Raw genomic sequence first — 22,074 nt, 5'->3', positions numbered from 1 at the left:
AGATTTAGTTGAATACTGATTATCAATATTTCAGTTTAAAAAAAAAAAAAAAATAAAATGTTGCCTAGTTATGAAAGAGATTTTCACAAAACTAATATTGCCATTGGTTTAGGAGATGGTATTTCCGGAATATTTTATCTGTAGTTGACACATTGCATATGGTTTTGCTTTTGTCCAGTTCAGATTAAAAAAATTTAAAAAAAATAAAATATAAAAATCAATCGCAGGATTTTATGAAATAAATATCGGATCTTTCAAATGAAAATCATTTGAAGCCCTTAATCATTTATAGGGCACTCATTGAAATCCTTGGAAATTCTGAAATTCAACCCTAGAGTGTTATTGTAGGACATAAGAAGACGTTTTCTACTTTTCATTTTCATGTAGAACATCAAGATCAATGAAATTACCATATATGGTTCTTTTCTCATTAGACAGCATAAGGCCACCTCTTCCTGGTACCTAATAATAAAGCAGTTATGCTCAGCGTTCATGCAGAGGTGGACCTTGCAGACCACATTTGACCTGAGAATGCTGCCTTGATCTTTGCTGATTGACTGGGCGAAAACCACATGCTTCTAAATTTACCAACTATGGTTCCTCGTCCTATAAAAGCTTAACAACACATCCTCAATACAGCAAATTCATGTTTTGTACTATATAATCAGATAACATAAAGATAACAATATGAATACAAATACAAGCCAAAATTCTCAAAACAGATTCTGGAGATAATATCAGTGAACTATGTGTCTGAACGTCATTTGCTTTTGCTTTTGTTTTGTTTTTTTGTCTTTTAGTACTATAAGTAGATAATCAGGTATATATACAAATTTCATTCTGGTTGAGGATGTATCAAGGAGACTTACAAGACCATCATCCCATCACCCCATCCCTGCTTTTGATCAAGCTCATTACTTCAAATACAGGTTGATGAAGGGACATAAAACTTCAGTGAAGTCCCTGGCTTTCCACTCATTTCCATTTATTGGAATAAAGTATGATAACAACTACCTGTGCTTTCATTTCTAGATCTAGCTCTCAAAGATTTTCCCTGTGGGGGATTTGCAGATCAATGAAACTGGTGGTCATAATGAACCAAAGGGAAACCCTAATGAGAGCTTTTAAATGGTGATGGAATTTTTTTCTGAAATTCACCCCTGAGGGGGACACGGGTCAAAAGACCTTTCACAAGTAAGGCAGAGGCTACAAAAACAGCTGATACGGCGGAGGGAGTGGTTAGTAAAGGGGAAATACCATTCATTACAACATCTCATTCAAAAAGCATCTGAATGACTCGTGAGTCTGAGCATCTGGTCTGTCTTCACCAAGTACTCCATGTAAGTACCTTATTTTATCTGAACATTACTTTTTTTGTTTTATTTGATAATCTTAGAAAACTTTTTGGTAGACTGCAATACTTATTTTTTTATATGAATATTAGTGTTTGCTCTATTTGTTTTGTGTGTTTATTTTATTTTTATTGAACATCTGTGCTAGAAATCACAGTGGGTAGATGTACAACATATGTGGATGTGTAATGTGTAATATTACTATTGGTTGACATTAAAATTGACACAATCTAGATGTGTTTAAGAAAAGTAAATGACTGTTTTACACTTCTCCGCAGCTTGCTTGTGTTGTTGAAACAACAACTGAGTGTGTAAAAGTTTAATAATTCAGTAACATTGGTTTGATGATCACATAAGCGAATGTATGTTGATATATAGCACCCGACATGTTCGTTTATGTTTTGTTTTTGTTTTTGTTTTTTTTAATCCATAAACGCGGAGAAAATAATTGGATGCTGCCGGAAACCAGCAGCAGGTTTTGACAGCAGCTGGGAGGGGGATTAAGAACGAGCAAAAAGAAATAAATTAAAAACATTGACATTTTCTTCGTGTAATTTTCACTTTACAGATTACCGGAAGTAGGTGGTTTCTTCTGTGAAGGAAGCTTAGGGACTTTCCACACCGACTGATTGACGGTGAGTGAGTCAGGCCCGGAATTATTACGGTGGTCTTGTGTGTAGTCCGATATTATAGTCGCCAGTTTTATTTTCCTTTCTCCCCGGGCTGCGACACGGGTCAATGAGCAGAAGACAAGTTTGACAGATATTAGCATATTAGCATTAGCAGACGCTAGCAGGCTAACGGCCGTTGACGTTATCTAAATTGTGCGTTGAGTGTCTTGTCATTCAGCAGCTGATGGTTATCTGTATGAGTCGTGTTTTTATTTATAATTAGTAGAAACAAAATTTAACGTAGCTAAATCATTTTTAATTTAAATTTATTAATCGATAAAACGCTAGCAAACGTTAGCCAGAGCAGCAGAATGTAACCATAACATAAAAAGCTAAAACCGGAAGTGTTGCTGCAGCTAGCAATGAGTTGAGGAAAGTACCTGATGGAAAACAAAAAAAAAAAGGTTTTAAATTGCATCAGCACTTGGTCATAGTTCTACCCCCAACAGACAGTCGATCGACTGGAAATTGATTGGCGATTTTTTTTTTTTTTTTTTTTTTATATAAATGCTGACTGTACCTTCCACGTAGCCTTTGGAAACAACTTGTGTGATATTAATCACTCACCGAAACACAATGTACCCGAGTGAAAACTAAACTAACAGAGGAGCCTTGCAGTAATTCCCCTTCGTGACTATTGTAATGGTCCTTTTATGGTGAAACCGTGCAAGAAAGGTGGTAATTCACCGGTTTGGTCATTGTGTAGGATGTAGTCTGTGGTGCTGTTACAGTGGATTGAATTAAACCCTAATGTGTTTCTGATATTTAGCCTAGCACAATGACTAAAATATCAAAATAACATCGGTACAAGACAGTACAATTCAGTTATACTATAAACGGCATGAAAACACTGCTCCCTCTGTTATTTTAAACAAAAAAAAAACAACTTAAATTCCATTAAACTAAGATTTAGTGCAGCACAGGTGTATTTGAATGGATTAGTTTTCACTAGTGTACCTAATGAAGTGGCAAGTGCAAAAATACCCTGCGGTACAACAACAGTGTTATAAGATTCAGAAGACATTTACCAGAAACAGAGAGTTAAGCAATAAGTAATGTTTGACTGCTTGTCACTGTGTCTTGTGATTTTGTGACCCGAAACAAAAACCATCAATGCTGAATTCACACAATTGAGTCTTTGTGTCTTCACTTCACTTATATCTCTTTATTGTTGCTTTACAGATTCTGCTAACACAGACACTGCAGGGGGTATATCGTTATCCCTAGAAGGATTACATTTTTTTTATTGGATTTTTGCTATTCAGATATGGAGACTTAAGTCGCCCACAAAAGGGATGCCCGAGAAAGGGGGAGGGGTTTGAGAGCACATACTCCCTGGTCCGTGTGTGTCTGTGTGTGTTTACGAGCTTGAGGAATTTGTTTAACCCATAATGTTTGTACGCATTACCACATGCCACATGTTTAACTTAGATTTCTTTGATAATTTGGGAGCTATGTCTTTGCTAAATGTGGGAGACAATAAAGTGGACACTGATCCTGGGTGATCGCCGTCAAGATCAGTGATTTAAGGATGCATTTTAATTAGCCTATGTAAAGTAGCTCATCCTTTTTTTTTTTTTTTTTTACTGCACAGGATTTATTTTGTTTTAAATTAATTCAGGCTGCAGCTGAAAAAGAAATACTTAAGTTGCTTCACTTGGTCAGAGGCGGTGCGGTGCGCTGTGCTGGGTACAGGTGATATGGACACAGAGTCTATAAGCAAGTAAAGTGATGCTTGCGGTGGAAAAAAAAAGGGGGCAGTGCTGTGTGATGAAATTAGTCGCTGACTGTTACTTTTGTTTCTTCTGCAGAGCTCATACGTTTCTCCCTTGCATCATGTGTGTCACTTTCTATTTCTTGATCTGAGTTAAACCTCAATCATCGTCTGCCACCTTGTTTGTCTGTTTTCCATTTCTGTGTCACTGTGTGTCTGTGTGAGAGAGCGAGACCTTGGGGTTTTTTTTTTTTTTTTTCTCAAACCCCTCTTCCTTTGAAGGGCATCCCTTTTCCTTTAAAGCACTATATTTGAAAATCAAAAAAAAAAAAATGGAAACTCTTCTTCAACTCAAGAACAGCCCGTTTTTGATGGGACTGTGTCGCAGTGGGCCTCCTCCTGACCTGCAATATGATAACTCCTCAGGTACCAGTCTTTCATTCTCTCCCTTTGTCATATACAGATAAAGTAAAGGAAAAAAACAACATTAAGTGTAATGAATGTGCCGCCACATGCTGTCAGATCGTTAATGTACCTAGGCGTTGATTGTGTCTCCTGAAGATTTGATGTTTTTACGATGGTAGCGTGGAGCGCTGTTTAACATGAAGCTCCAAAATCTCTCACACGTGTTCATTTGAGTTGAGAACTGGAGACTGTGAAGGCCCAATGGATAGGGGGATAGAAATGTTTCATCAAAGGATAATGACAATGAGTCAGAACAAACGGATACAGTGAGTAAGGAGTGAAGGAATGAGTGAGGTCAAATGTCGAGATAGATCATGCTCTTAAGATGTGGAAAAAAAACAAAGGAACAAGACTCAGGTTGAGGTCTAAGAAAGAGGCAAGAGCAGGCAGAAATAGAAGGATTTGTTGAGGTTAGGCACAGCTTCATAGGTCTTGGTCTTGTTCCTGAACTTAAGAGACAATAACTTCATTTATATTGAAACCCTAGCCTCGTTATCTTGAGGCAAAATCAGAATCACATGGGCCTTCACCACATTTTTGTACGTACCAAGAACGAGAATCTGGGTTATTCGGGGTTTTTCCTTGAATCTGCCGCCCATGTTAAGACTAGACTGACTTTTTTGAGTTGGTGTAGCTTGCCATCAACAAATACTTTAACATGTTGTTGTTTTCATCCCCAGAGCTCTTCCGCATCTCCACCTTCGCTCGTTTCCCGGCTTGTCCGGTCACAGAGCGAAGTCTGGCGAGGGCAGGCTGGTTCTACACGGGCGTGGGCGACCGAGTGCAGTGTTTCAGGTGTAACGTGACGGCAGAGGGCTGGCAGGCCGGGGACTGTCCAACTGAGAAACACAGACAGCTCTCTCCGTCTTGCTCCTTCATCCAGAGCCTCCCGTCGACCGCCAACCTGCTCTCCTCTTCTCATTCTGCGTTCTCGCCGCTCCGCATCGTCCCTGCTATACCAGTAAGGCCTGACCAAGTTTCTTACAAAATGGTTAATGAAGGAGCTTTGTTTTTTGAGACATAATCTCTTGTATTTCTTTAGTACTCTTCAATAATAAATTCTAACAGTTTGGTTATTTTTTCTTGTAGCTTTCTGGTGCAGATGTTGCAGCTTCTAACCCATCAGTAAGCCAAGGTGAAGAGGCAGTCGGCTACCTGAATATGGCCTTCTCCGCTCCGCCGCCCTCCAGCCCTCTCGCTTCTCGTGGTGTAGAGGACATGTCCCACCAGAGGCCAACGTGCATGAACCCAAACATGCGCAGAGAGCAGGACCGCCTGGACTCCTTCCACTCTTGGACGCTCTCCATCATCACCCCCGCAGAGCTAGCCAAGGCAGGCTTCTACTACGTGGGCCGGGGCGACATCGTGGCCTGCTTCAGCTGTGGAGGACAGGTGTGTATCTTTGCAATGACACACAAAGTTAGTAGCCGACTTGTTAAGCTTTTATGTATCAGTACAGAGTTGCTGCCATCTCTCTTTAGAGATTACGGAGAGTCAGATCTCGACAACATTTCAAAACACACCTTTGAGAGTTTAACAGCATTCATATGTCTCTGGGTGTTTATCGTCTTATAACAGAACTTGGTGTTTTTATTCGCAGCTGGGTAAATGGGAGCCAGGTGACAGAGCTGTGTCAGAACACCAGAAGCATTATCCGAACTGTCGTTTTGTCCGTGGAGACCGAGCCGACAACGTGTCGCTGGCCAGTGCGGCAGCAATCGCATCTTTAGCGGTAACTTCACAGCTGTCTTCGGGAGCCTCAGCCCTCAGTAACGTGTCCAACCCCGCCATGCAGCAGAGCGAAGAGCGGCTGCTCACCTTCGTCAACTGGCCGACTCGTATCCCCGTCCGGCCCGACCAGCTGGCTAAAGCGGGCTTCTACTATGTTGGTGAGGACACTACCAACACAGGAGGAAAACAATTGGATAGTCCTACAACCAATTAGAGCCATTTTGTTGTAAAAAAAAAAAATTAACATTGTCTGATGGGTGAATAATCAACTCTAAATGGTGATGGTTTGTTAGTGTTGTTGTGTTTATTGTTGCACTCTCCCCAGGTGGCCAGAAAAGTCCATTAATGCTGGTTTAAGGAGAATTACAAGTAGTTTGTCCACATGTGGTAATGTGGATATACAAATAATTTGGCATCCCAAAAAAAAAAAAACATTAGACTGAGTCATCATTTTTCACTTCGCTTTGCAATTGCAAAGCTGATCTCTTAATTTAGCTCAAGTTGTCATTAAATGGTGCTGAAATGTACTTTTAGGTTTCCCTTCCTTGAAACACTAGGAAGAGTTTTTCCCCTGCTGTTATTTTGAGGGGGGTTTCCTTAAACTGACAGGGTTTTGTCAGAATTGTCCCTTTGTGCCTTTCTGGTGAACTGTAAAGTCAACAAAATATTTATTCAGATTAGTTTCAGGGTTTTTTTTCCTTCTTCTTCTTTTTGTATTTGAATCTCCCTAAAACCACTTAACTGGAGTCTCTTCTTTTTGCCCCAAAGGTCGCAACGATGACGTCAAGTGTTTCTGCTGTGACGGAGGCCTGCGGTGCTGGGAGTCTGGAGACGATCCATGGGTGGAACATGCCAAATGGTTTCCTCGGTAAATGCCGCAATTGTAATCAAATGTGTAATCCAGAATATTATGTGCTGTAGACAAATAGACAAATAGAGCATGGTTTATAAATGTTTGTATTTATATTTTTCCTATTGCAGGTGTGAATATCTGCTCCAGGAGAAGGGACAAGAGTTTGTTCACCAGATCCAGGCTCGCTTCCCTCGGCTGTTTGAGCAGGTTGGTAGAGAGCTGCTCATCTGTTTTAAGTTTTGGCCCGAGAACAATGTATTTTAAAAACCTCTCTTGTTTTCTCTCTAAAAGCTTTTAACAAATGGAGACAGCAGCTCCAGAGAGTTTGTGGATCCACCTGGTGAGTCTTAAATCATGTTGTCAGCGGTTCATTCTGTAAAGAATTTCTCAAAGCCGTATCACTCAACCTGATGTGTCTGCACTCTCTTTGCCTCAGTGGTTCACCTCGGCCCAGGAGAGGAGCGCTCTGAGGACGCCGTCATGATGAACACCCCTGTCATTAAGTCAGCTTTAGAGATGGGCTTTGAGCGCAGTCTGGTCAAACAAACAGTGCAGAGCAAGATCCTGACTAGCGGAGAGAACTACAGGACGGTCCAGGAGCTGGTTTCAGACCTGCTGAGTGCCGAAGATCAGAAAAGGGAAGAGGAGCGAGAGATGCTGGCAGAGGCGATGGCATCAGGTGCGGCAGCAAGAATATACTGTAGACGTCTTTGCATGAAACTCTAATACATTGTTAGTTGTCTTATCACATCAGTGAACAATGATCTTTAACCTTTTACATCTTCCTTTGTTTTTAGATGGTTTCACGTTTGTGAAGAGACACCAGGCGGCGTTGATCCAGCGCCTGAAGAGTGTGGAGCCGGTGTTGGAGCATTTACGAGAGCAGAATGTCTTAAGTATGTTGTGGTTTCATTTGAGATTTCACATAACTGTTTCTACAACTTTTTAAATAACTCCACGATTAAATGAAAAAAGTATGTCCCAGAGAGGCTTTAGTAAAGTAGAGCACCTTTCATAAATTATCTATTTATCACTGTTGAATTAAATGCCAAGAATTGCCTGGGATGGTTTGAACAAGTGTGACGCTAAGTAAGTAACCCCTTCCTTCGAACCTGCAGCTGCCGAGGAGTACAGCGGCCTTCAGGCTCAGACGTCGGCCCAGCAGCAAACCGCCAGGCTCATAGAGCTCGTCCTCACCAAGGGGAACGCTGCAGCCGAGGTCTTCCGCAACTGGATCCAGAAAAACGACGTCCACCTGCTCAGAGATCTCATGGGTACGTCTTTCCAGTCTTTCTACGTTTTCTTATCGCAGTTGCCACAGAAGGAGCAGAGCACATGCTGGTGATTAGTAGTACTGACAAACTACGATAGTTGGCCTTTAGCTCTCTACAATTCAACTTATAGTGCTTGAAAGTGGTTTCCTCAAGTCCAAGTTGCTAAGGAATAGTAGAGGTCTAAAAGTCTTACAGTTGACATAACTACTTGACGCACTGCAGTCTTCTTGCAAATGATAGGTGTCGTTGCTGGAAAAAAACCCAGACACAAACTTAAATGGGTTTTCTCTTCAGTTTTCCACAGCATATCTCATCTGTTTAAATTGTTAGATCACTCTCACTCTACTCTCTATGCTCCGACATTGATGGACCGTAAGGAGGCCATTAGGGACAGTCCTGCTCAAAAACTCCAGCGCGTCCATCTTGCGTCCCTCTGCTAGCCTCACCGCACGTAACCGGTTAAAAAAAAGCCAAAATGACACCAGTGTGCCCTTCATCAGCAATATTGACATCGCTTTTCATGCACAAAATTGTTGCTGACACTCAAGTTGCTTCTATTATGTGTTAAGACAAGCCTGATCTAACTTCCTTACTTTTGCACTTTCAGCTCAGTCAAACGAAGCTGCGTCTCCAAGCCAAGATCTTTCAGGTATGAAGACACACCTGAGCTGCAGCGGCAGAACTCACTGATCTGCTAGATTGTTTTTTTTTTTTTTAACCGTTATAAAGTTGAGCGGTACCAGCTGGGATGCAAACCAACTGAACGAATATTCTTTTTTCATTGCAGACCTCCCGATGGAGGAGCAGCTGAGGCGCCTGCAGGAGGAGCGGACCTGCAAGGTGTGTATGGACAAAGAGGTCAACATCGTCTTCATCCCGTGCGGACACCTGGTGGTGTGCAAAGAGTGCGCGCCGTCGCTGAGAAAGTGCCCAATCTGCAGAGGCCTGGTCAAAGGCACAGTGCGAACATTCCTCTCATAAAGCAAGAAGCTCTGACTTGTATTCTCAGATTCATGTGTCACAACGGTGTGACTGAATGTAAGCAATATGAGATTCATTACCATGTATAAGAACAAACAGGAAGGTTTATACAAGTTTGTTTTTCTTCTCTGACCTGTGTGACGTTACCGTGTGACCTTATGTGATAAGGATTTGAAGTTCTTAACGTTCTGGACGAGGTATTTAACTTAATGTCTGTTTATCACTGGCTGCTAATATGATATTGCTTCATTCTCCAGCCCTTAATTGTAAGCTGATGCTTTTCTTAGACATTGTGCTGAAAAATTACAACAACCCTGCTGCAAATGTCAGTTAACAGAAGGTTTAAAACCTCTAGCAAATTCTGAGATGAGGTCCTCATTACCAGCAGCTCAGTAAATACAAGAAACTGATCTGTAACCTGAGGAGCAAGAAGGAAAAGTGTCAAACGAATGAAAGACACAGTAGTTGAAAGTGAACTAGTACCATCTGAATCTAGAAACTAAGCTACATCAACACCACTATCTGAAAATTTAATTTAATAGGGATCGCTGTGGAGCCTCCTTTATTTATTGCAGTGCTTTTGTCTCATTGGGTTTTGACCACTTCTTGTAAATGATGAGAAATACCCCAAACTGGGAGACTATTTTGCTTTGCTATGACAATTCACTTATATGTAAGGCTTATGTAACTGAAGACACAACCCAACTGTCTTAACTGAACTGGAGCTTTGTGAATTATTGGTCTGAAACATAACTACAGCTGAACTCATTATGTTCTCTAATAAAAATTAAAGCCTTCATCAAGTTGACATGTCTTGGTCCTTTATTCAGACTGGTCAGTCGTCTGATGTGGTTAAGAATTATACATTTGGTACCATGTTCTCCACATCTGCCTGCTTTGAGTAACGGTAATGTGTAAGATTTCAACAAGCATATTTGTTTCCATTTTCTTCCACTTACTACCAGGGTTGGTTACAACAGCAACTTAGCTGAATCTCATCAAGTCTGGGGAAATGGTTTGTATTCCATACTTCTTACCAAAGCATCAACATTTAGAAAAGCTCCAAGTAAAAATGGGTCATTCTTAAAGAAACACTAGTGCACAAACTGATATTGAAGACTGTACAGATTTGCTTGCTCGTGTTGTGGACCCCTGAGAAAATCCATAAGGTTCCAAAGATCAAACCACTGTGTCTGTTTTAAACTTTGCTTGTTGTAGAGAAGTAATTAACCTTCTAACAACAAATGTATCATATTTGATCCATGAGTTTCTGAGATCTCCGCACAGCCAACATAATCATTTCCCTGACATAGTTGTAAACTACACTGCTGGACAACAAAAAAAAAAAAAAAAAACATTTCGTTGGACCGCCTTTAGCTTTGATTACAGGACCTATTCGCAGTGGCATTGTTTCACCAAGCTAAGCTAAGCTTTCACCAAGATCTTGTATTGATGATGGAGAGTCTGACCACTGCACACAGCCTTCTCCAGCACATCCCAAAGATTCTCAATGGGGTTAAGGTCTGGACTCTGTGGTGGCCAATCCATGTGTGAAAATAATGTCTCATGCACCCTGAACCACTCTTTCACAATCTGAGCCCCATGAATCCTGACATTGTCATCTTGGAATATGCCCGCGGCATCAGGGAAGAAAAAAATCCATTGATGGAATAACCTGGTCATTCAGTATATTCAGGTAGTCAGCTGACCTCATTCTTTGGGCAACATAATATTGCTGAACCTAGACCTGAGCAACTGCAGCAACTCCAGATCATAGCACTGCCCCCACAGGCTTGTACAGTAGGCGCTAGGCATGATGGGTGCATCACTTCATCTGGCTCTCTTCTTACCCTGATGCCCCCATCACTCTGGAACAGGGTAAATCTGGACTCATCAGACCACATGACCTTCTTCCATTGCTCCAGAGTCCAATCTTTATGCTCCCTAGCAAATTGAAGCCTTTTTTTCCAGTCAGCCTCACTGATTAGTGGTTTTCTTAAGGCTACACAGCTGTTCAGTCCCAATCCCTTCAGTTCCTTTCACATTGTACGTGTGGAAATGCTCTTACTTCGACTATTAAACATAGCCCTGAGTTCTACTGTTGTTTTTCTTTGATTTGATTTCACCAAACATTAAAGTGATCACAGATCACGATCAGTCAGGATTTTTTTCCTACCACATTTCTTCCTCAAAGACGATGGTTCTCCACTATCCTTCCAGTTTTTAATAATGCATTGGACAGTTCTTCACCCAAATTTAGTAGTTTCTTCAATCTCCTTAGATGTTTTCTCTGCTTGATGCATGCCAATGACTTGACCCTTCTCAAACAGACTAACATCTTTTCCACAACTACAGGATGTGTCTTTAGACATGGTTGTTTAAGAAATGAGAAGTTACTCATTACATCAGTTGGGGTTAAATAACTTGTTGCCAGCTGAAAGATAATCACCCATGCAGTAATTATCCAATAGGAAGCTCGTACCTATTTGCTTAGTTAAATCCAGGTGGTGACTTTTTCTTTTTGGCAGTGTATTTGACAATCATCATCTGCCCCCTGGTGGACATGTCCGTGCTCTGCAGTCAACAGCAGCAGGCTTATGGCAGCCATTTCCAAAATGGCTGCTCCCATGGACTTTCAAGCTTTTTTCCAGTGAAGTTGTTGCTAATTTTCATAAGGTTACGTTAATGTCATTACTAATATTACAATATGAATATTTACTTTATTGAAGCAATCCATGATTACTGTATACTTAATACATTCTTTTTTTGGTAAAATAATGTTAGAAGTTGGAGATCAAATATGATACAACAGGTATATATGGTCACGTCATGATGCAGGCTGCATTATGTTTGCCACAATTTCAATTTCATTTATTTATTTTTTTTCTTTTTGCCAGTTTTTCAAATTTTGATTCAAAAAAATCTAAACACCATCTTAAAATGTGCATTAACTTATTCTATATTAGGTTAAGTTTTAGATATTTGTGTGATGTGTCTATTCAACCTAATGTTGCAGAGGTTCGCTTGGTTCGCTTAAGGTCTGGACTCTGTGGTGGCCAATCCATGATGTGAAAATGATGTCTCATGCTCCCTGAACCACTCTTTCACAATTTGAGCCCGATGAATCCTGGCATCAGGGAAGAAAGAATCCATTGATGGAATCGCCCGATCATTCAGTATATTCAGGTAGTCAGCTGACCTCAACCTAGACCTGACCAACTGCAGAAACCCCAGATCATAGCACTGCCCCCACAGGCTTGTTCAGTAGACACTAGGCATGATGAATCACTTCATCTGCCTCTCTTCTTACCCTTCATTGCATCAGTTGGGGTTAAATAACTTGTTGCTAGCTGAAAGATAATCACCCATGCAGTAATTATCCAATAGGAGACTCGTACCTATTTGCTTAGTGAAATCCAGGTGGCAACTTTTTTTTTGGCGAGGCGGTGTATATGTCCAAATTCAGAAAAGAAATCCAAAGACACACACATTAGATTTCAGTTCATCTTTGCCTGGGCAACAGAAACAACTTTCCCAAATGTAAAAATAATAAAAAGTGTGGTAAAGGTCCTTGGGGGGGAAAAAAAAAAACACACCTAAAGAACGGTTGAATTTGTTTTAGGCTTTTGTTGTTCTAAAATAATGTGGTCAGTAATTGTCACAAATGCCCAATATATCAGAAATTAAAGAAATAGCACATATGGAAATAGTTATGTGGATTTTTTAAAAGGTCCTGTAATTATTTAAATAAAATAAAAAAAATAAGACAATTTTCTGATATCACTTGGACAGCAGCCATTTTGTTAAAATCAAACTGATTTTCTCTAAAAAAAAAACTGCACAGACAGTAGCATCACTGGGAAAAGCGTAACCTTTCAGACACTTCTGAATAAATGTATCTTTCTTGAATGAAGGAGTTCTACAGATTTCTTCACCTTTATGTCAAACTTCAAAGTCACAGGTGCAGGACATGAAATATATCCCCCAAGCACCTTATTTCCTTAATTTATCTTTTAATATATTTATTACTCATACTACCTCTGCAATAACATGTAAATATATAATCCCTGTAATTCCTGTTTACATTTCACTTTACTTACGGTCATATTTATACCCTCCGTGGACAGTTTGGATAGTTAAAACATTTATGGCCGTTACTTGCGTTTAAAGTTTTCTGTATCTGAATATTTAGTGACAATTCAGGCAGTGCAAGCGTTTCAGGTGTGAAAACCTTAATTTACTTAGTGTAATATGTGGAGACATTACAAAACACACAAAGACACTGAACTAATTTGTTTATACAAATATTTATTCCACCACAAGCGTCTTCAGCCACAGTTTAGATGATGCCAATCTGCAAAAAGGAAAAGGACATCAATTATTCAATGTTCATCAACACTGAAACAAATCAGATGCTGCACTATTTGGCATCAGTGGTTCCTTTGAATGCATCACAGACATTCAGATCAAATCAAAGTTTACATCACGTGCGCAGGATTGAAAAATACAACCATCATTAATCTGAACTACGTATACCCCCCCTCACTGCTGATGAAAGCTCACCTTGTTTGCAACATCCAACGCATCATAGTCTGGTGCGAGACGAACGTACGCCTTCTTCTCACCATCAGGCCTAAAGGTGGATTGGGACAAAAGAGATAATGAGACAGTGCCGTTTTAGAACTTAACTTCATTTTAATATCAATTCATTCATCAATGCTCATAACTCCACATGTAAGGTTTGTGAAGGGTTTTTGAGAACTACAATCCAGCTACTGAGAACATACACGTCAGACTAAAACAATGATGGATGCGATTACAGTGAGTTGATCTGATCACTGAACCTCATTCACACATGCATTTTGAATGATTTATCAATAAGAGGATAAAATAGTCATCATCCCAGAACTTCAGCCTCTCATAGACGACCTTACCTGATGAGTGTGTTGACTTTGGCGACGTCGATATCATACAGCTTCTTGACAGCGTGTTTGATCTGGTGTTTGTTTGCCTTGACGTCCACGATGAACACAAGCGTGTTGTTGTCTTCAATTTTCTTCATAGCGGACTCTGTTGTCAAGGGGAACTTGATGATGGCGTAGTGATCCAGCCTGTAGAAGAAAACAAGTTTTTGGTGAGAAGTCCTCACTTTTAGTCCACAAAATATAACGATATTGTTTAACCTCTCCAACTAACATGTAGAAACGGTCTCCGTTAGGTGCATCAGTAATATATAAAACTGGAATCACGATATTTCATACTTTGATCGCTTATACCATCATGTGCACCAGGTTTAATTCTTGTCCATTTGTTTCCAACATGCAGACGTTAGAACTTACTTGTTCCTGCGAGGTGCGCTCTTGCGAGGATACTTGGGCTGTCTGCGGAGACGGAGGGTTTTAGGGCGACGGAAGGTGGAAGAAGTCCTGATCTTCTTCTTCCTCTGGCTGTGTACGCCTTTGAGCACAGCCTTCTTGGCCTTCAGAGCCTTTGACTTGGCCTCAGTCTTGGCAGGGACCGCTATGACAGAAAGTAAAAATACGTTTAGCGAAATATTGTGAAGAGTTTATTATACTAAATTGAATGTTAGGGATGTTGCTCATCTAGAAGGTGTCATAGGCAAAATATAGATTAATACAAATGTAAAGACACTAAACATTTCTGTATGAGGTAAACATTTGTCAGCTTTTTAACTCTAAACTGCGCCTAATATCAATACAAGCAGCATTTTCCACACAAATTATACTTGTTTGAGGCCTAAAGATACAGATTACTAAGATTTATGCGTTTATTCTCAACCTCCTACTGATCTGTGTGCATACAGAAATGTCTGCCCCTCATCAGCACTAATGGAAAGAAACTGCACTACCTGTCAAATATCACGAGGAAAATAGAAAAGAAACATTTACTCTTGAGACAACTCAAAACATATTTAAAGATTTCTGGGCACCGAACCAGTTTTCACCAACTAACCGATATAGTTTGCAAGAACTGAACCAAAAGCGTCTTTCACGTGTAGCTAATGCAACGTTGTGGATGCTAAAGAGTTGCCCACATGCTAACACCCACAAACAGCTAACCCAAATAGCTTCTACATGATAATTACAACTGCTACCCATCCATTATTAAAATTACTAAGTTCAGACTAATCCATAGCAGGCGGTATAGGAAGAAATCAGAGTAGACTCATGGCTGTAAAGACGCCACGGTCTGGTTAGCACCATCACCGCTAACACGCAAGCATTAGCTTAGCAAGCATCACGTTACAACATACATGCCGGGGAAAACGAGCGTTATCGTAATATTTAGACTATTGACAGCAATACCCGGAGATAATTTAACCAACGGGGAGTTTATCCTTTCATATCGGACACGTACGTTCCCTATTAAATGCGCTAGATGTGTAAAATATCCAGTTTATTCATTCAAAATTATAAGTTGGACAGACCTTCCTTCTTCACCTTCGGTGCCATGTTGAGAAAGGAAGACTGGACGGGGTTTCCTGAAGTATAATGCATGGGCGAGATCTCATACCAGATATATCGCGATAGTTGCGAAAACTAGAACCAGCAGCACAAAAGACAAGCGTTTCTATCGCACCACTTTTAATGACTAAATAAATAACTCTGTTTTCTTCTTTATCAAAAATTTCGAGTGATTTTTTTTCCCGCTGGAGCAGCTACATTTAAAAAAAAAAAAAACGTTTGTTTTAATGGGAACTACGTGCTTGTCTTTTTGCAGGAGGAAAATAATGAAATGGAAGTTTCTGAATATATATCTATATTTCTACAGTATATTACTATATGGATGGCAATATACATTTTATTTATTTTTTTATTTTTTATTGCAGGAAAAATTCCCACGCTTGCAGTCCTGCCATCAGTTCACTTCAGACTGCCAGACTATAGGATATAATAAATAAGGATATAATAGAATAAATAAATATATATATATATATATATTTCTTGTGCTGCAAAACTAACCACTAAAAAGTATTTTTTCCTTCTATACAAGTTGATTTAGTCTTTAAATCAGTCTGACTATTACACCCTCCATCCCCCCATAACAACGTTCATATTTTATTATGATTATCATATTTTAAGAATGTAAATATGTGTTTTGCCAAGTTAAAGAAAACAGATATAGAAATACAAAAACTATGCAGAAAACTTTTTATTTTAAACTCTGGTAATATAAAGCACAGATACGAAAATTGCAGTAAACTGCAAGATGAAAAAAAAAACAAAAAAAAAAACATCCCTCTTCATATCAGTCAGCCGGTCACCTCTAGTCCCCTTTTGGCTTGTTTTTCTTCCCATTTTTCCTGATGAAGAGAAAAAAAAAAAAGTTATTCCTAGCTATTTTTGACCAGTACCATGTCTCATATTTCAAATATTTGATTTGTTTATTTGAGTCTAATTTCAAACACAAATGATCAAAAAGTGTGAAGTGTGTTGGTGGAAATCGGCAGTCCTCCAGGTCATGGTATATCCAAAAAAACACAATAAAAACAAAGGCAACTGGAGTTTTCTTGGAAGATGTTTCAGCACCCATTACAGCTTCTTCATATATAAATGAACTCACATGACTTTGGTACACCTTGGTTACGTGACTTTGTTTTTAGCTGTGTTTTGGATACTTCACTGCAGTTAATCAGTATTTAAACAGTATTTGCAGACAATCATTGTATATTTTTCTTATTATAAGAGCATCTTTTAAATTATTCTGATGGCAAGAAGTTTGAAAATCAGTGAACTCAGTTTGGACTATTGTCTACCTCTGTGTGTTTACTTTTTGCTTATATCACCACAGTGCTTCAAAGTGATTCACATTTTTAAAAAAATGTGGTTGATGAATAGGTAGTTCAATAATAATAATAATGAGTTGTACTACATGACAGCAGATAATTTGAGATAATTATTTCAACTTACAACTTTATTCACATCTCAGTATGGTCTTTTCGAAAGGGTGCAATGTGACAGATAAAATTAACTCTTGTGACACAAAGGTAATCTAGTCAGAGGTTTTCCTGGCTCTGGTTCCTACATGAACAAACGAGAGTTGTTGGAAACTAAACGTAGAGGAACGCCTTGTCAATACGCAGCTCCCTTCTCCGACCTTCCTTACTTTTTTAACTTGGCTCCTGAAGGACTAGATCTTATTTTCAGAGACGCCTTCTTGTGTTTCTCTGTCGCCCCTTCTTTTTTTGTTGCATTTTTTTTCTTCAGTCCTTTTGTCCTCTTTTCCCCCTCCGACTGCTGCAGTGTTGTTTGAGGTGCTTTCTCTCCTTTCTGCTCTTCACTCGACGCCTGCTTCTGTCCTTTCTTCTGAACTTTGCCCTTTTTCTTCATCAAGAAGCGAGGAGTTGTGCAAATGTTGTTTCTCTTGGGAGGTCTCTTCTCAAGTCTCCGCTTCACTTTGCTAAACAAAAGAAAACAGACATATTACTAAAACTGAAATAATTAAGTAAAAAATAAAAGAGGGAAAAATGTCTTTAGGTGTGTTGTCAGGTTTTGCGGAACTTCATTATCAATCTCTGTTACCTGTGTATCTTCTTGAAGCCGATCATGTAGTCGGGTACAGGACAGCCGGCTTGTTTTATGACATTAGCGATGCTGTTAGAGAGGTGCACAGAGATATATATTCAGAGACGAATTTTATTTAATTGTCGGCCTGACACAAGCTTTGCTGGAGTTTATATTTATAAATCAATTTATCATCATGGCTTTGGGCTGCGTGCCAAACAACTGTAGGTCTAACACTGCCGACTATTAGTTTACAAGTCCCTGGAAGCTTGGCCCATATCTCAGAGTAGTAATATGATGTTTGGCCTATTCCTTTCGTACCTGCGCAGCAGTGGTTTGTCGTTCTCTGTGAAGAAGGTGATGGCTTTCCCCTGATGTCCAGCTCTACCAGTGCGACCTGAAGAAGCAACAAAAGGAAAGATGAAGGAACAGATGGGAAGAGATCCACGAAAGGAGACAACGCAGGATTAGGCCTAGAACTAGAGATTTGAGAGATGTGTATTATTCTTTATTTAAAACGTTGTAACCATTTAGCATTTTCTAGAGTCTGAAGCTCAAACTCTGAAAAACTAGGTATAAAATGATTAGAAAACAAATTGAGATGTGTTAAGCTGTGACAAGCACACATTTTGTCTTTTTAAATAAATGGTGACAATCATCGTCTGTCTAATCTGATTTATTTCTTGTCCACTGTTCAAACCAACCAATTCGGTGGATGTACTCCACAGCGCTGGTGGGGAAGTCGTAGTTCAGCACGAGGTTCACTCCTTTGAAGTCGATTCCTCTGGCGAGCAGAGCCGTGCAGATCAACACCCAGATCTTACCGGAGCGAAAACTGTTCACCACGTTGTCCCTCTATAAAAGAGGAGAAGGAGGAGGAGGAGGATAAACAATATGTAGACAGAGAAAAGAACAAAAACTGTGTGTGCGCATGGCGTCTGTCACACCTGCTGCTGAGTGCGGTCGGCGTGGATCACGTCTACGTTGATGCCTTCGTACACCAACTCATGGAAAAGCTCCCTTGCTCTGTCTATAGACTGAACGAACACCAGCATGGGAGGCAGGAAACCCTGAGGAGGACATTCCTTCATTTAATACGAGGTTGTGAAGAAATGAAACTGTTTTAAAATGAATAGGTATTAATTCACTTTTACTTTTTTGATGATGTCCCTCATGGCCACAAGCTTGCCGTTCTCCGTCCCGACAAACAGCAGCTGCTGCTCTACCGTCTCCACTGCCGTGTTTCTGAGAAAATGCATTATTTTTAATGTGGGGAAGGAAAAAATAAATCCACTTGAGTATGCAGTTATGCACGCAGAGCGTTACCTGTGTCCGATGTTGACAGAAACCAGGTTATCGAGGTTCAGGCGGCACCACTGTTCTACGTCCGGAGTGCACGTGGCGCTGAAGAAGGCCCTGCGGACCTTTGCACTAGAGCAGGCCAGAAAAATGGAGGCCAGCTGCTCCCTGAAGCCCGTCTTACCGTCTTCAAACAGCTTATCTGACTCATCGACAACCAGCCACTCCACACTGAACAACAAGACACAACAGTTAGTTAGTTCTTCTTTTTTTCCTTCATTGTGCAGTTAATAGTGAAGATTATGTCAGAAAACAAGAAAACAGATAAATCTATAAATAAAAAAATACCAGAGAGCGAGAAGGGTTAAATGTTACCTGCTCAGGTCTATAGCTGGAGGATCCTGCTTGAGGAGGAAGATGAGTCTGTTTGGAGTACTGACGAGTATATCTGCTCACAGAAACACCGGATTTAAACAAAGGGAAAAGTAAATCCAATTTCATTCTTATTCTTCTTCTTCTTCTGTGAGAACATTTTTATCCTTCTTACCATATTTTTTGTTTGACCGTGGTCCATATTTCTTAGCTGCCAGGGACGCTTTGTCGATGATGTGAACTCTAAATCCAACTCCCTCTGACAGGCGGAGCAGCTCTCTGTAAGTCTGAAACACAAAGAGTAGCTTGACTTCCTGCTGTGAACAAGAATCGCATGACTAAGGGCTTCTTAGATGATGTCTAGGAGAAATATGGCATTGTGTGACACTGACAATGTGTCTTTAACATATTGAGACAGCATTAATCCGTATTTATATACAATAAAATCAGATCTCATTTTGGCCACAAGGGGGAGCTGCTTCCACAAAAGAAAAAAAAAAATACTAAACATCAACTGTACGCTTCTCTCTCAGCAACACAGCCTAAGTTAGTGGCTAGCAGGTCAATGCAGAGGATGATTAGCAGCTAAAGAGGCAGATATCGGTCTCAAGGGTCACTGATGACCTAGCTATGGTCGTGACTACAGACAATGCTTTTTTGTGTTATATTCTTGCGGGAACCTTTTAAGGTGATAATGTTAATAGCTCTAATGTTCGTACCATTTTCACATCTTATTGCAATGGCCTTGAGTGTTTGCGTCAGATTAAGGTTCCATTCACTGGTTCATATGCATATTTTAAAACATTAAAATACTAGAAAATGAAATAATAATAAAAAAAATAATCATTTCAATTTTACAAAGACATTTTAACGGCTTGAACAGGGTGGATAAGTTGGTTAATCAATAAAACCAAAATGCACACAGACAGACATCACGACATGCAAATTACTTTCTACAATGTTTCTTTTGTATGAGATTTGACTGGCACACTTTTATTAGTCACCACCAGCTGTCACCACAAAACTGAGTCCTGACACTGACTCCCATCACAAGAGAGGTTCATTAATTAGTACTTTCCTTCATTCAGTTTATATCTCAGCTAATTTTGGACGACAATAAATATGCGTTATAAATAACCATAACAACAATCAGACCAGTGTGTATGTGTGTAAACTGTGTACCTGGCTGGCCAGCTCTCTGGTCGGGGAGATGATCACAGCTCTGAAGCCCAGATTGGCCGGCTGCTGCAAGTGGGCGAGCAGTGGGAGACAGAAAGCCAGAGTCTTTCCAGATCCCGTGGGAGCGCAGGCCAAGAGCTCCCGACTCTGACCGAGAAAGCAGAAATAGTCACAAACCAACCTTTGTCGACTATCTACCAAGCACTGAATGTACGTGTGTGTACTCACATGCATCATGAGCGGTATGGCCTGCATCTGTATGGGCGTCGGGGAGTCCAGCCCTGCTTCCTTCAGGTTCTGAATGACACGTGGGTTGAGACGATACTCGGACTGCAGCTCCTCAAATGTGCACACAGGGTCGGGCACGTCGCTGCCGTGTACGTTTATACGGTGCTGAGAGCGAATACGGTTCACCTAAATATAAAAAAACAAAACAAATGAATAAATAACTCTTTAAAAAGGACAGGTAAGATCCCTTCACTTGTGTCTCTGTAAGGACCTTTTCCTGATGAAGATGCTTCAGCCTCTTCAGTGTGGATTTCTCTTTCCCGTCACTGGGAAGGTCTTGGATCTTTCTGTTCAGTGAGGACGTCCAGGTGATCCCGAGTCCCTGCGGTTCTTTCAGCGACACACCACCAGCTTCAGTCAGACAGAAAACAACACACACTAATGAGACTCTGACGAGGACAACTACATCACATTCATTTTAAACGCCATCAGATACCATTGTTGTGATGCGAGGTTACAAAACGAGATACAGCTATGCTTCGGCTTCAATATTAATGTTCTCAAAAAGGATGTTTGGACATTTAACGCACTCTTGAATGGTTGATGTATATGCATGATATTGTTAATAGGTGTGAAACATCTCAAAGCAAACAGCCATGTCCTTTACCTTCCACCTCTGTCTGGTCACTTTTTGTCTTTTTCTTCTTCTTCTTCTTCTTGGTCCTCACTTCTCTTTCTTCTTCTTCTTTGCGCTTCCTTTTGCCTCCCTCATCAGAATCCCCTCGTTCATATTCCTCTCCCCCATCCTCATCTTCCTCTTCCAGTCCCTCATGTGTGCTGCTCTGCGCTCCATTGGCAGGTCCTGAGCCAAAGTAATCGATGGCAGAGAGAGGATCCAAAGACTCTTCCCCTCCTTGAGATCTGGAAACCTACAAAGTAAGACAGCGGAACAGCGTGTGTGAATGTGACACTAATGTTTCACCGCTTGTCCAAAAAATTTCACCACTGGACCAACCAAGCTGTCCAACAAGTTAGAAAACAAACACTGCAGCACTCCTCCTGCTAGCGCAAATCGGGGTTAGCTAAAAATGCATCCAACAGCGGCTCGTGCTGTTAGCATCAATCGGGTTTTTGTCCGGCACACAATCAACTATACATCAAAAGTTTACCTTAAAGCGGGCGGCGTCTTGACCAAACCTCTTCAGGTCAAATTTAGCCCCAGCTCCGAGCTTCCGAAACAACTCGAAGGCGTCCATCGCTACAGCAGCGTGATCTGTGCGGGTTCAGGTCCAGACATCACTAATCAACAGCCGCGTCATCCGACTCTGATCTCTGCCGCCCCCTGCTGGCGGCTACAGCCACACTGCAACTCTGACAAACCCACTAACGTTTCATAGATTCGTCCTCTATGATAAAAATGGTTACCAGAT

General features: G+C 40.5%; 3 protein-coding genes across 4 annotated transcripts; 1 reads left to right on the top strand and 2 right to left on the bottom strand.

The window, feature by feature from the left end:
* Positions 1 to 1,004: 1,004 nt before the first annotated feature.
* Positions 1,005 to 9,845, top strand: birc2 (baculoviral IAP repeat containing 2). 2 transcript variants are annotated; one of them, XM_084565213.1, is made up of 14 exons: positions 1,005 to 1,340; positions 1,921 to 1,987; positions 3,206 to 4,163; positions 4,883 to 5,163; positions 5,292 to 5,594; positions 5,803 to 6,091; positions 6,702 to 6,801; positions 6,915 to 6,993; positions 7,078 to 7,126; positions 7,223 to 7,465; positions 7,584 to 7,682; positions 7,905 to 8,060; positions 8,668 to 8,709; positions 8,848 to 9,845. In XM_084565213.1, the coding sequence occupies exons 3-14, from the start codon at positions 4,070 to 4,072 to the stop codon at positions 9,039 to 9,041; spliced, it is 1,929 nt and encodes a 642-aa protein (XP_084421339.1). In that variant the 5' UTR covers positions 1,005 to 1,340; positions 1,921 to 1,987; positions 3,206 to 4,069; the 3' UTR covers positions 9,042 to 9,845. The 2 variants fall into 2 exon arrangements, with proteins under 2 accessions (XP_084421339.1, XP_084421340.1); XM_084565214.1 differs by lacking the exon at positions 1,005 to 1,340 and having other exon boundaries at positions 1,435 to 2,176.
* A 3,484-nt stretch (positions 9,846 to 13,329) lies between these two features.
* Positions 13,330 to 15,559, bottom strand: rpl23a (ribosomal protein L23a; the record flags this gene model as incomplete). Its single annotated transcript, XM_084565487.1, has 5 exons — positions 13,330 to 13,395; positions 13,605 to 13,674; positions 13,976 to 14,152; positions 14,381 to 14,561; positions 15,490 to 15,559. 5 exons carry the CDS (start codon positions 15,557 to 15,559, stop codon positions 13,381 to 13,383), a joined length of 513 nt encoding a protein of 170 aa, XP_084421613.1. The 3' UTR covers positions 13,330 to 13,380.
* A 665-nt stretch (positions 15,560 to 16,224) lies between these two features.
* ddx52 (DEAD (Asp-Glu-Ala-Asp) box polypeptide 52) lies at positions 16,225 to 22,035 on the bottom strand. Its single transcript, XM_084564214.1, has 15 exons — positions 21,814 to 22,035; positions 21,312 to 21,573; positions 20,916 to 21,055; positions 20,645 to 20,830; positions 20,420 to 20,563; positions 19,413 to 19,524; positions 19,241 to 19,313; positions 18,893 to 19,096; positions 18,721 to 18,811; positions 18,514 to 18,636; positions 18,271 to 18,421; positions 17,888 to 17,963; positions 17,585 to 17,656; positions 17,169 to 17,462; positions 16,225 to 16,365 (listed from the first exon to the last, which is right to left on the bottom strand). Exons 1-15 carry the CDS (start codon positions 21,898 to 21,900, stop codon positions 16,329 to 16,331), a joined length of 2,052 nt encoding a protein of 683 aa, XP_084420340.1. The 5' UTR covers positions 21,901 to 22,035; the 3' UTR covers positions 16,225 to 16,328.
* Positions 22,036 to 22,074: the final 39 nt, after the last annotated feature.

Source organism: Chelon labrosus (genome assembly GCF_963514085.1).
Source record: "Chelon labrosus genome assembly, chromosome: 17".
Taxonomy (NCBI): Eukaryota; Metazoa; Chordata; class Actinopteri; order Mugiliformes; family Mugilidae; genus Chelon; species Chelon labrosus.
The sequence above is the reverse complement of the archived record's forward strand: the minus strand, read 5'-3'. Positions and strand labels throughout refer to the sequence as shown.

Coding starts and splice junctions, on each gene's coding strand:
- birc2 (XM_084565213.1), top strand. CDS start 4,070: ATGGAAACTCTTCTTCAACTCAAGAACAGCCCGTTTTTGATGGGACTG. Junction 7,683..7,904: donor ACGAGAGCAGAATGTCTTAA/GTATGTTGTGGT, acceptor TCGAACCTGCAG/CTGCCGAGGAGTACAGCGGC. Junction 8,061..8,667: donor CCTGCTCAGAGATCTCATGG/GTACGTCTTTCC, acceptor TTGCACTTTCAG/CTCAGTCAAACGAAGCTGCG.
- ddx52 (XM_084564214.1), bottom strand. CDS start 21,900: ATGGACGCCTTCGAGTTGTTTCGGAAGCTCGGAGCTGGGGCTAAATTT. Junction 18,637..18,720: donor TGAGGGACATCATCAAAAAA/GTAAAAGTGAAT, acceptor TGTCCTCCTCAG/GGTTTCCTGCCTCCCATGCT. Junction 17,657..17,887: donor GACAAACCACTGCTGCGCAG/GTACGAAAGGAA, acceptor CCTCTCTAACAG/CATCGCTAATGTCATAAAAC.